Raw genomic sequence first — 12,537 nt, 5'->3', positions numbered from 1 at the left:
TGCATGGCTTTTATTTTCCATCCTAGCTTGTATGTATATATAGCACCATTGTTGAGAAGAAGCTTTTCACTCAAAACACTAGGCTTCATAATATTTTTGAAATAAATTCAATGGCTCTAAGCAGGCGACCAGCAAGGTTTACAAGAAGACCAGATTCCATGCAACACAAAACAATTAGTGAAGAACAGTTAGAGTCACTCAGGGTGAGGGTGTGTGAATATTGATGAGATAATGCAATTTTGATACCATATATTTCATTTCTTTTACTTTTAACATTTTTTATTTAATTAATTTATCCTTGTCTTTTCTCTTGTCTTACATTGTTGATATTATAATCTATAGGCTGTTGCTGCTGGTATTTTCACTGACAAGCAAAATCCCGAGGAGGACAAATATCCAGTAGGTGATTTGATAAATTTTAAATTTTTTTTTTTTATTTTATCCTTTTTGTTTTATGTTGTTTGATTCTACAGGCAAAGGTTCATCAGGAAGTGATGGGTATTAAAATGGAAAGGGTCATAAAAAAAGAGCATGGTGATGACGATGTGAAGGTGGATAGAGAGGTGGCGCATGAGGATACAAAGGAAAAGGGATCACCAAAAAAGAACAACAATACGAAGAACACATAATGTAAGTTCTTTTGTTAGGGGTGTTTATGGATCGGATCGAATCTGTATATGTGTGGTGTTATTTGAATTTGATTCAAAAATTGCATATATGGATTCGATTTGCACATTAATAAAACCGGATTACAAATTTTGTGTAAGCATATATAAAAAAATAAATATTCTTTTTATGTTTTGTTTCGACTAATAATTATTATATATGTTGTATTATTTTAATTTATTATTTAAAAAAATATGTTTAATATTATTTTAAGAGTAAATATATTTAAAAAATAAAAAAATAAATTTTATTGATATTTTTTAATAAAAATAAACTTTTAAAAAGATTATTGTGTTTTACAAATATATTCAATATTTGATTCGGATCGGATCAAAATTTTGACTATATCCAATCCGCGTTTACTGTTGGTGAAACACAAGAGCCAGACATTTTGTGAGTTTAGAGCTTGAAAAATGAAACATTTATTTTATAGAGAAGTAATGTTTGCCACTTTGTGTGTGTATTTTTATTTTTATGGCCCAAAAACTAAAAAAAAATATTAGTTTCTCTAATTTTTTATTAATTATTTTTAATAAAAAATAAAAAGTGTAAAAGTGAATATAAGTATACAACATTCCTAATCCTTTACTCTGGGCTTTTTTTGGTCATATGTGTGATATGGAATGTTTTGCAAAATAGTATAGGCCTTTCAGAATATAGGTTTGGACTTTTAACATCTGGGTATTCAGGCCCATCCATGTTAGTAGAACACTTATTTATTTTAGGTTTAATTAATTTTTTTCTGTTTAAAAATTTCTTATAAAAATTTATAATTAGATTTTTATTATTTATTATTTTCAGAAAAATACAATAATTTTAGAATATTTGTTTTTAGAATATTCTTATTTCATTCTACATAACAAATAAAAACAAAAATTTAAAGAGTTTGTATTTTTAACAAAAATTAATTAGAAATGATCTAATTGAAATTTTTATCTAATATAGAGGCTCGATTCTAAACTTTAAACTCTGAAGAACTAATTAAAAATTTAATAAAATTAAAATTATAATTGAGTCTTTATTTTATCATTATAAGTTTTAGCGTGATTTCTATTCTAGTAGAGTAATAGTAAAATGCTTATTCTTCAATGTATTTAAATATTATTTATAATATTTCTTATCTTTAAGCAAAAGAAAAAAAATAAAAATGAAAAACAAATCTTCCTAGCTTTTTTCCAAAACCCCATTAAATCCCCCATACATCACATGTATTATTTTAGTATCACATTCCTTGGAGTTAAATAGAAATATAAAATTACTTAAACCAACGAATGACAAATTTTCATTCTTTTATATCAGTGCTCAAGAAAAGTCATTGTAATAGAAAATTCTTCCTGAGTGAGGAAGAAGCTACTAAGATCCATTGATATTGTTTTTCCATGCAGTACCATTGGCTCAAACAGCCAATGTCACAAGTAAGAAGAAGCAAATTACAAGCATTAATGGGGGGAGTGGAGAAAAGAAGAGCATTTGGCTATAGTGAGTTGCATACAACATGGTGCAGCTACTACAAATGACAAAGTTGGTAGCAGTTTGATGTTGTTGGACAAATGTTCGTGTGTCATCGTGATTCATCATTATCCTTGTGTAGTTCCATTTGTGTTGTTGGATTGCTTCCCTTGTTGTTGTCCCATCTCCATGGATTCTTCCTCTGTTTGAGTTTGGTTCTTTGTAGCACCTTTCTTGTCATGGTATATGAAGTATAATATTAGTTGCATTGTCCCCAATGCAGAACCAACACCATTTGGTACCTGAAAATAAAAAATTACTATTTTAATTCTCAGACGATCAATCAGTTTGTTAGCAAAATAGTCCCTCAATGGTTTAATAATTGAAATTCTCTTCCTAAATAAATAGCAAACGAGAAATGTTCAAGAGTTAGCAAAATTTATTATTTTTTACTAGTATTTTTAGTTTAGTAATCCAATAACATATTTTTAGTCTATATTTTTAAATTCTATTACTACAAATTTTGGAATTAAAATTGCATATAATTTAGAAAAGTGCTTACAGCAACAAAAGGGTCACGGCCTAGAAGACCAAAGATAAACCATGAAGTGCCACATAGAAACACAAACAGTGAGAGGAAGAAGGGCATGAACTCTGTACTCTTTGTTTTGATCACTAGCCTCTGCACATAAATCCATAATCAATAAACATACTAAAATATTATGTACGCATAAAAAATAAATCACTAAAAGTTGAACTAATTTTTAATATGTATTTTATATTTTAATGTGTATTTTTAATATTTTATATTGTTTATTGATTTTAGTATATATTTAAAATGGTTGATAAATATATAGCATGGTTTGTTTAATTTTGATGAATTCTATAAATCATGGGGCAAGATTAATTAATTGAATCAAAATATCAAATAAAATGGAAACAAGGTAAGCTTACCATAATTGAGAGTGGTGAACCGTACATGATTATGGAAAATATGGAGGCAGCTAAGCCACAGAAAAGTTTCCTGGAATTGCCATGAAGGGCAAAAAGGGAAATAAAAACTACAGCTGCGAACACAGTAAGAACAAAGGCGAAGAGACCAATAATCTTGGCCTTTTCCTTCTTCGGTGCCAAAATGATGAAGATGAAGACGTAAATGATTTCAATCACTGCTCCTGCACCATTCACAGTTGATACCAATATATTGTTGGGTGACACAAATGGCAACCCATACCTGTTTGTTTTTTTATTAAAAAAATAAAATCAGAAAGAAAAAAAAAGTAACACTTTTGTACTTACTTTCATCTTAAAAAAAAATAAAAATAAAATCAAGAAAAAAAGTGTATAGTCTATCTTCAATATGATAAGGTATAATTTTGACAAAAATATAAATAGTAAGAAAGACATGCTTTTGTATAGTCTATGCTTAATCATTAAATTAAACTACACATCTAAGAAAGAAAGAAAACAAAAGAAACTAAGAAAGAAAAGAAAAGAAAGAAAGGTGACCAAGCAGAAAGAAGACAATTGAGGAGTGTCATAACGTAAGGAACGCCCGAGAATTTTTCAGTGGATTTGTTGCAAATAATCCTCTTGAATGTGATCCTACAAAAGCAAATCCAGATTTATTACTATAAATCACTCACAAAAAAAAAAAAGGAGAAAAGAAGAATGTGATGATCCATACACTGGAGACAAGAAGAGGAACAAAGCAGAAGCATTCCCTGGCACCAAAAGAAGAAGCAGAATGAGAAAAACAGAGGAAGAAACTAAACAATATGGAAAACAAAAAACAAAAGTATAACCCACCAAATATGCCAAACAAGAAATGTGCAATCTCCATTTTTCTTTGAATCTTTTTTCGTTTCTTTGTTGAAGCAATGTATGTAAGCTAGCTCAGAGAATGAACGGATTCAGTTTCTTGAGAAATGGAAACAGGCTAATCAATCAAGATGTGATACTAGTTTGATAGGGAGAAAAGAGTGAAGATTTGAAGATAGAGAGTGTGGTTTATTTATATAGAAAGAATTAAAAGAAGGTAAGATAATTAATTTCTTTTGTTGGTGTCAAGGTAAGGTAATTAATTAATTAATTAAATGAGCTATTATGCACGGAGACGAATACGGGACACGAAGGATATATAAATTTTAAAATTTTATAAATACGAAAACACGACATATATATAAAATATTTATTATTTTAATAAATAATAGTATATATTATTTTTAACTTTATTTTAAGAATATATATTAAGAATAAATTATATACGTTGACACATGATAATATTTAGATGTGTTAAAATATATCTAAAAAAGAATTTTTATTATTTTTTTATTAAATACTATTAGACACAATAAATATGCATGACAGAAAATATTAATAAATAATTAAATATTATATCTAAAATGTGTACACAATGATTCAGTGAAGCATCCGTATTTTTTAGTAAATTAATGAGAGTAGTAGCAATTAGTAAATAAGGTAATTGGTGTGTTAAGGGTGTGAGCCCCATTTTGAGGATGTATATGCGTATGTATATAGTTTGTTTGTTTGAGAGATGCGCCAAAATGAGAGGTTCAGAAATTCAGATGCCCATGCTAGGATATGTCATATTCATGGCTCACGGGACTATACCTTCTGCCACTATATTTAAGAGAGAAAAAAAATTAGGTTATGATTTTTGAGTTATGAAGTTAGTCATTAATATAAAATATATATTGAAATATAAATATATATTAAAAATAAATTAAATCACACATGTATTTTTATATAAATATATTGGTGTTTGATTTTGGTATATAAATAGTATTTTTGATAATTTTTATGTCATACTTTTGCTGTAAAAAAAGGAAGGTATATCTTTAATGGTGTTTACGGTTTAGTTTAATAAAATTTAAAATATTTTTATTTTAATCTTTGTTAGTTTGTTCTGTTAATACTAACATTGTAAATTAAATATTGATGTAACGCATCTTACTATGTTAGTATTTAATTTATAATGTCAACTAAAATAACTAAGAAATTAAAATAAAAACCTTTTAAAGTTTACTAAACAAAATTTTATAAAAATCAAACCCCAAAATGAATCTTTTATTGAAATAAAAAATTTATTTAAACTATTCTTTTAAAGAAATATTAGGGCTAACATTTACCTACTAATATATATCTAGGGTAAAGTACTAAATTGGTCCCCTATGTTTGGGCGTAATTCTGTTTTGGTCCTTAAGGTTTAAAGTATTTTATTTGAATCAAAAAAAGTTTTATTTAGCATCAATTTAGTCACACAGTGAGGTCAAAGTTAAATAATTAACAAAATATCCTACATAACAACAGTACAAGAACAAAATCGATAATATGGAGAACAAGTATAAACTCCAAAGGCACAAAATCAACTGTTGATGTATCAATACATTTATTTATCATTCTCTTTAGTTCTATAAAAAATATTTTATTTATATTATAAGAAAAATAATAAATAAATATATTGTTATATCTACGGTTGATTTTGTGCCTCTAGAGCTTGTACTTGTTCTCCAAATTATCGATTTTGTTCTTGTATTGTTGTTATGTAGGATATTTTGTTAATTATTTGACTTTAACCTCACTGTGGGACTAAATTGATGCTAAATGAAACTTTTTTGGATTCAAATAGGACACTTTAAACTTTAAGGATTAAAACAGAATTACGCCCAAACATAGGGACCAATTTAATACTTTACCCTATATATCTAACTAAATATTAGTATAATTAAAAATAGTTTATATTAGGAGGTCATAAGACTAAAATTTTTTTGTTACGGACGAAGAGGGTGTACAATCTAATTTTATTGACTTTGTATGTAATTTTTTTTATGAAAATGCGTAATTAATAGGTCTCATTACTTTGTAAGAAAAATTAAAAAAATTGATTTAAAATCGGATAATCTGTTTTGCTTGTTGTGATTTTTTTTGAAGTTACAAATTCAAAGGTCCAATAATTTTTACTCCCAAAAAAATTAAAAGGTCTGATTTCTATACTTTAAATCAATTAGTATCACATTTAAAATTAACATCCTTACCATCTACGATCATGAAAAATATAATTTTTATTCTAATATAAAAAATAATTTGCGGAAGTCATAACATGCAAATAAAATTGAAATGTAAAGAAAGAGATCAATGGAAAAAAAAAAAAATTCATACAGCAAGTTGTGCAGGTTTCCAAATGTACGTAAAAAGGCGTTCTTAAATTTGTGTGTTGATGGAAGAATATAATTATGAGAAGATTTCAGCATCAAGCTGGGCATGTGTCGTTTGTTTGTTGATATATTTATAAAGCAGACACCACATGCAGCAAGTCAATCAAATTAAAGGAGGTGAGATAGATATATATCCGTTCTTATTAATTATTAGGTCAGTTTATAATGATGAATATAATGAATGAACTGTTGTACTTTCACTACTTTGTAACTTGCTTTATATCATGTTTTATGTTATGGGGTCCAATAACCAAATTAAACTCAACAACAAGAAGCTAATATGTGCCTAGTTGTGGCTTGTTGTCCCCAATGCATTGTCTATAGATTTTCACGACCTTTGGTGGATAAATCCGGACATTCTCACATATATATCACATTGTTCCAATTTATAATATAGTCTAGATTATAAACTAAACCATGGTTGTTTTGATTTATTTTATGATTTTAATTTTAATATATTAATAATATAAAATATTTTATATAATTATTTAATTATATTTTTATTTTTAATAATTATTTATGTAATTAATATTAAAAATAATTATTTTTATTAACATAATATTAGATAATTAAATATTTGTATAAAATTATTTTATTAATATAAAAATGCTTCCTAGCTAAATATCCAAGCACATCTCCGAGGCTATTCAGATTTTATAGTAGATTCATTCTTTTTTTAGTTTATTATTTTTAATGTATTTTTTTAATTATAAAAAATATTTAAAATATTTTTAATAATTAATAATGTATTCTATTTTTAAATTCGTTTTAAAAATATATATAAAAAATAAGATTTGACATATTGACATGTGATAATATTTAAGTGTGTTTAAATATTTCTATAAAGAAAATTTTATTTTTTTTAAATATGATTAAATACAAAGACATACGTATCAAATGAGTGTCGATGAATATTATATCCAAAATGCATGAATTAAATAACAGACGACAAATTAAAAAAAAATGTCTGTATTTCATAGAACAGTATTATTTGGCCTTATTTCTTAATGTATACCTTTCTAAGTGAGCTTATTATATTTTATTGATTTTTATTTCCCAGTAATACTCATACAAATTAAATGGTTAACACAATCAATGTTATGATGATTTGCATTAATCTCATTTATTTTCCTCTGGTAAGGAGTGAAAAGTTTTCACCATGCCAGAGATGTAGTGCTTTCTGACCTGCTATAACAGCTCTATTTCCATTTATGATGCAACACTTCATTATGTTGCTTCTGACTTTCCTTCAATTGGACCAATAAATTACAATCTACCTTTATTATATATAATGTATCCGTATATATATACTATACATGTATTATGTAACTAATCACGTTATTCACCAAAATTGAATATGGAACAAAGATTCTATGATATTTTTCTAACATATTTAATTTTGAAAAAAGAAATTATTCAATTCACGCACGTAATTATTTCAACAGTGAGTACCAGCAATTGAATTGACAGTTGCACACATGAATTTGATCTTTTGTATGTGGAACATATTTGAGTATAAAGTCATAGTTTAACTAGCTGGAAAACCCAGATACTTCTAATATTATCCAGATAGATTCATTCATAAAATTGCATGTAACATCATAATAAATCATATCTTATCTGGGACCATATTAAGTACCTTTTTTTATTAGGAAGGCGCATGCATTTATTTGCATTATACTGCCTAATGTGGAAATGTTTCTTCTACTACACTTTTTAATACTGTATTTTTTAAGTCAATTTTATGGTATTTTTTATTTGGTATTTAATTTTGTTGAAATTATTTTTTATAATAATTTTAAAATATTTAAAAATTTTAACTTTTATACTTTTAAATTTAAAATTAATTATTTAATTTATTTTAATAATTAAACAATATTTTTTAAACACCATAACAAATATATTTTTTTTAAAACAGCTCCTTACACTTGTTTCATGCAGGCTTTTCGAAGAAAAAAAAATAAAGATTACGTCAATTGAAATTTTCAACATTTATTAAATAGTCTCTTTTTAAAAAAATTCAATTATTCAAAAATTATGATTTCTATTTATTCATTGCCTGTGAATTCACATGACAAATGTGGTGTGTTTGGTTATACGCCTATAATAAATTAAATTTTAGTCTATTCTAAGAACAATTAAGCAACACTTTGAGAGTTGGAATAGGAGCTCCTGTAAAAAAAAAGTCGAACGTAACAGGTGGCTGATTGATTTTTTTGCTATCATTTCGAATACGTGGTTGGAAAGGAATGACAGGATTTCCAGGAATCAAGAAACATGTGTTGCGGAAGTTATTACCAAGTCGATTAGGAACTAGGGTTGGCTTTGTTCCGTCTAGTTGTTGATGGTAATGCCGAAGATAACTACAATTTTTTTGTTTAGTATTTATATTGTAACTCTAGACTTTCTAAATGTTCTACCTTACTGTGTTGAGCTTTTTATTTAAAAATAAAAAATAAAAAATTATGAGTCTTCCTTCGTTTTTAATTCAATTGCCATTAACACAGTATTGACATAGAGTATTACAGTGCTAACATAACATTTTTGACAATAACATAACATAATTAAGATTTTAGTATAATTAAATAAATATTTTAAATTAATTTATTAGACTTATTTTACTATTTTAATTTCTATACCAATATAAAACTAATTAATCAAAATGAGGTCTAATTAAAATTTTATATTATGCTGCGGTGTTAAATTTATAAATTTATAAGATTTAACTTAGAAGAACACTTTTCAACTTGGGTTCAAGTAAATCATTAGGTTGTTTCATAGTAGGAGGGTTTTGATGCATCGGAAAACAAAGTTTATCATGATCGTCTCATGTGCAATGAGTATCATAATTAGATAGAAAACAAAACAAAATAGCCTTCTTTATCATGCATGGGGCCTTTGTTCAAATGGAAAAACCTAACTTAATTATTGAACCATGGAATTGGAGGGTAATATCAAAAGATATAATAATATTCTTCCCTACTTGATAGGAGGGTCTTCCCTAATTGTGGCTCTTAAGTGCAATTCTATCTTTATGGGCTATCATCTCCTAATTTTGGTCACATACATATATATGCCGCTGATGTAATAATACGACATATACGATGAAAATAGTTATATTATAATTTAACAATCAACTTTGTTAGGTAAATTAATTAGGATGCATCTAATTAGTTAAAAAAAATCCATTAAAAAAATAGCTTTTTTTTAGACGGAATGTGAATTTAAATTATCATCAAAAAAATTTAAAATTAACTAAAAAAAAACATCTAAAATTAAAAAAAAAACATCTGATACTACATGAAAATAGACATATAAAATTATTATAAAACGAATATTTAAAATCTAATAAAAAAACATAACAAAAAAGAGATACGCAAAATCATTTTAAAAAATCAAAACCTAACAAAACAACACATCCAACAATATTAAAAAAAAAATATTCAAAAACTAAAAAGAAAAAACATCCAAAATTATTAAAAAAATTATCTAAAATCTAAAAAGAATAATCATCTAAATATAAGAAAAAAATGTTTAAAACATATAAAAAATCATAAAAAACCTAAGCGAAATAAACATCCAAAATTAGTTAAAAGAATCGTTCAAAATCGAAAAAGAAGAAGGTGGTGTTGCGACTGGTGCCTGAAGTTGTGGTGGGCACGACATGCGATGGACTGGTGCGCAGGGGATAGGCGACGTGGCACGCGACGGACGGTTAGTACAAATTTGACCAAGAAAAAGAGGAAGAGGAAGAAAAAGAAGACGAAGAAGAGACAAAAAACATGTGAAGACATGTACACTACAAATATTAGGAGAGTACTTTTTGAATATTTTTTAAATTTAAAAAGTTGACTTAACTTAACTATATCTTTAGTTAATTATCTATATTTTTTCTTTAATACATATAAAAATATTGTCTTTAATGACCTAAATTATAGATTAATTCGATATCTCATATATAAATTTTAACCTCTTCTTTTTTTTTAAATTTAAATTTATAATTTAAGATAAAAATTCATAATTTAAAATAAATAAATAATTTTAAAATATTTGACTGATTTAATGTTTTTTAATAAAATGAAAAAGTGATGTTTTTAGTATTGTTTACATTTTACAATAATGTTAGTGAAAGAATAATGACAATAGATAATGATCAATTTTATCATTGAAGATTCGGTCATTAATATTAAATTAAAGCAATATTAGGATAGCGTGTTGAACTTTTTACCAACACGAAGGATTACATTTATAAAGTTTAGCGTAACTTCCATTTAAAAGTTACTTGGTGCATTGGATTTCTTAAGAAAAGTAGTATCAATAAAGAACATATAAAAATTATTGGGTTAGTTTAGTAGTTAGTTTACTAGTGTGAAAATTTCAAATTTTGTATTTAATAATTTATTAATTAACGATAAATTTTTAAATAAAATTTAATACTGCAGTGGATTAATCTTTGACCTATCATATTGAAGGATACCGTAAAAAACTAAAAAAAAATAAAAAATACATATAATAGTAGGATATCACAACTAAATCGATACAAAATTGTAATTATTTATTTGGTAAATTCTATTCTATTCTTTCGAAAATAAAGGATAAATTACCTCTTGTGAATATACAATAATTATTAATAAAGTATTTTTTTATTAGAGCTTCATGATTCACGTTATCTTTTTTTTTTCTTTTCAATTGACGCTATGTTTTTCTTGAAACTTGATAACATTGCCATTTTTATTATCTCTACTAAATATACCTCTTCTTCTCCAATTTTAAAATCATAATTTCTCTCAAATCTAATCACTATTTCTAATCAATTAGGTTAGGATTTTAAATTTGTTCTTATATTTTTAATCTCCAATTTCAACGAGTAAATCTATCAACTTTTTAGCTTTTTGCTTCTTAAAATTTTCTTCTTATTAGTATTTTTTTTAAATTCAGCCAAATCAACAATAGTACTTCTTTTCCTGTAATCAACTCCAGAGACAGATTCATTCACAAGGGAGTGGGGCAAATGCCCCCAATGAAATTTTAAATTTTTTTGAATAATTCTTAGTAAATAAATTTTTTTACCCCACTATATTATTAATATTGACTCTATTATATTAAATTATTATAAAAATTATTTTATTAAATTTAACTCTACTAATATATAAATTGATTGTGTTAATTAATCCCAAATTAAAAAAGTTATCTTTTTAAACTTATTTTAATATTAAATTTTAAAAAGAAAATTAATAAAAACATAAAAAATTAGAAGTCAAAATAAATTATATCTTTACACTTATTCTAATTATCCCAACTCTCCAAGTCCCTAGCTTTTGACTGATATTCTATTTTATCTATTAAATTTTTTTCATTTAATTTTTGACATTTGATAGTCAATTACTTGAGAACTTTATATTAAATGTGTATTTTGATGATCAATTTTTAAATTAAAAGAAAATTGGTGTTTATTTTTCAAAAATTAATTGAGATTCGAAAAAATATTGTTTATTTATTAGTTTATTTTAAGTTAGTTTTAGTTTTACTCGTAGTAAGTGCATCAGTTGAAAGAACTATCTCTACTATGAACATTATAAAAAAATTGGCTTCATAATTATATGAAAGATAAATTTTTAAATGAATATTTAGTAACATATATAAAAAGAGATATTTGATTGTAATGATAATAAAAAAATTATTTAATTTTTGAAAATATAAAATTCGAAAGAATAAATTTTAAATTATTTGTTATTATTTTAAATTAGGGTTAAGTACGATTTTGGTCCCTAATGTATAGGTTGAAAATTTTTTTCGTCTCTAACCTTTTTTTTTATACGAAATTGTCCCTAAGGTTTAACTTAGTTTTAAAATTGTCCCTAAGGTTTGACTTAGTTTTAAAATTTTGGCGACTGAAGCGGAGACAGAGGTGGATCGTCGACAGCTTCCTCTTCTTCTTCCCTTCCCCTTCATCTTCCTTTCCCCTTCGCAGGACCAGAAACACACTCATTCTCTTATTTTTCTTTTTTTTTTCTTTTATAATTTTTTTGTTATAGGTAATTTGGTCCAAAATATTAATATTTAAGTAAAAATGACGATTTTAAAATTTGGTTTGAAAATTTAGGAACGATTTTGTAAAAAAAAAGTTAGAAAGAAAAAAATTTGCAACCTATATCTTAGGGACCAAAAATGTTTTAAATTATTA

At 25.5% G+C, this 12,537-nt stretch overlaps 1 protein-coding gene across 1 annotated transcript; it reads right to left on the bottom strand.

The window, feature by feature from the left end:
* Positions 1-1,973: 1,973 nt before the first annotated feature.
* On the bottom strand, positions 1,974-4,073 carry LOC130946651 (bidirectional sugar transporter SWEET1). Its single transcript, XM_057875478.1, has 6 exons — positions 3,925-4,073; positions 3,803-3,839; positions 3,625-3,720; positions 3,070-3,349; positions 2,678-2,797; positions 1,974-2,417 (listed from the first exon to the last, which is right to left on the bottom strand). The coding sequence occupies exons 1-6, from the start codon at positions 3,956-3,958 to the stop codon at positions 2,244-2,246; spliced, it is 741 nt and encodes a 246-aa protein (XP_057731461.1). The 5' UTR covers positions 3,959-4,073; the 3' UTR covers positions 1,974-2,243.
* Between the last annotated feature and the right edge of the window lie 8,464 nt (positions 4,074-12,537).

Source organism: Arachis stenosperma, chromosome 8 (genome assembly GCF_014773155.1).
Source record: "Arachis stenosperma cultivar V10309 chromosome 8, arast.V10309.gnm1.PFL2, whole genome shotgun sequence".
NCBI classification, from domain to species: domain Eukaryota; kingdom Viridiplantae; phylum Streptophyta; class Magnoliopsida; order Fabales; family Fabaceae; genus Arachis; species Arachis stenosperma.
The sequence above is the reverse complement of the archived record's forward strand: the minus strand, read 5'-3'. Positions and strand labels throughout refer to the sequence as shown.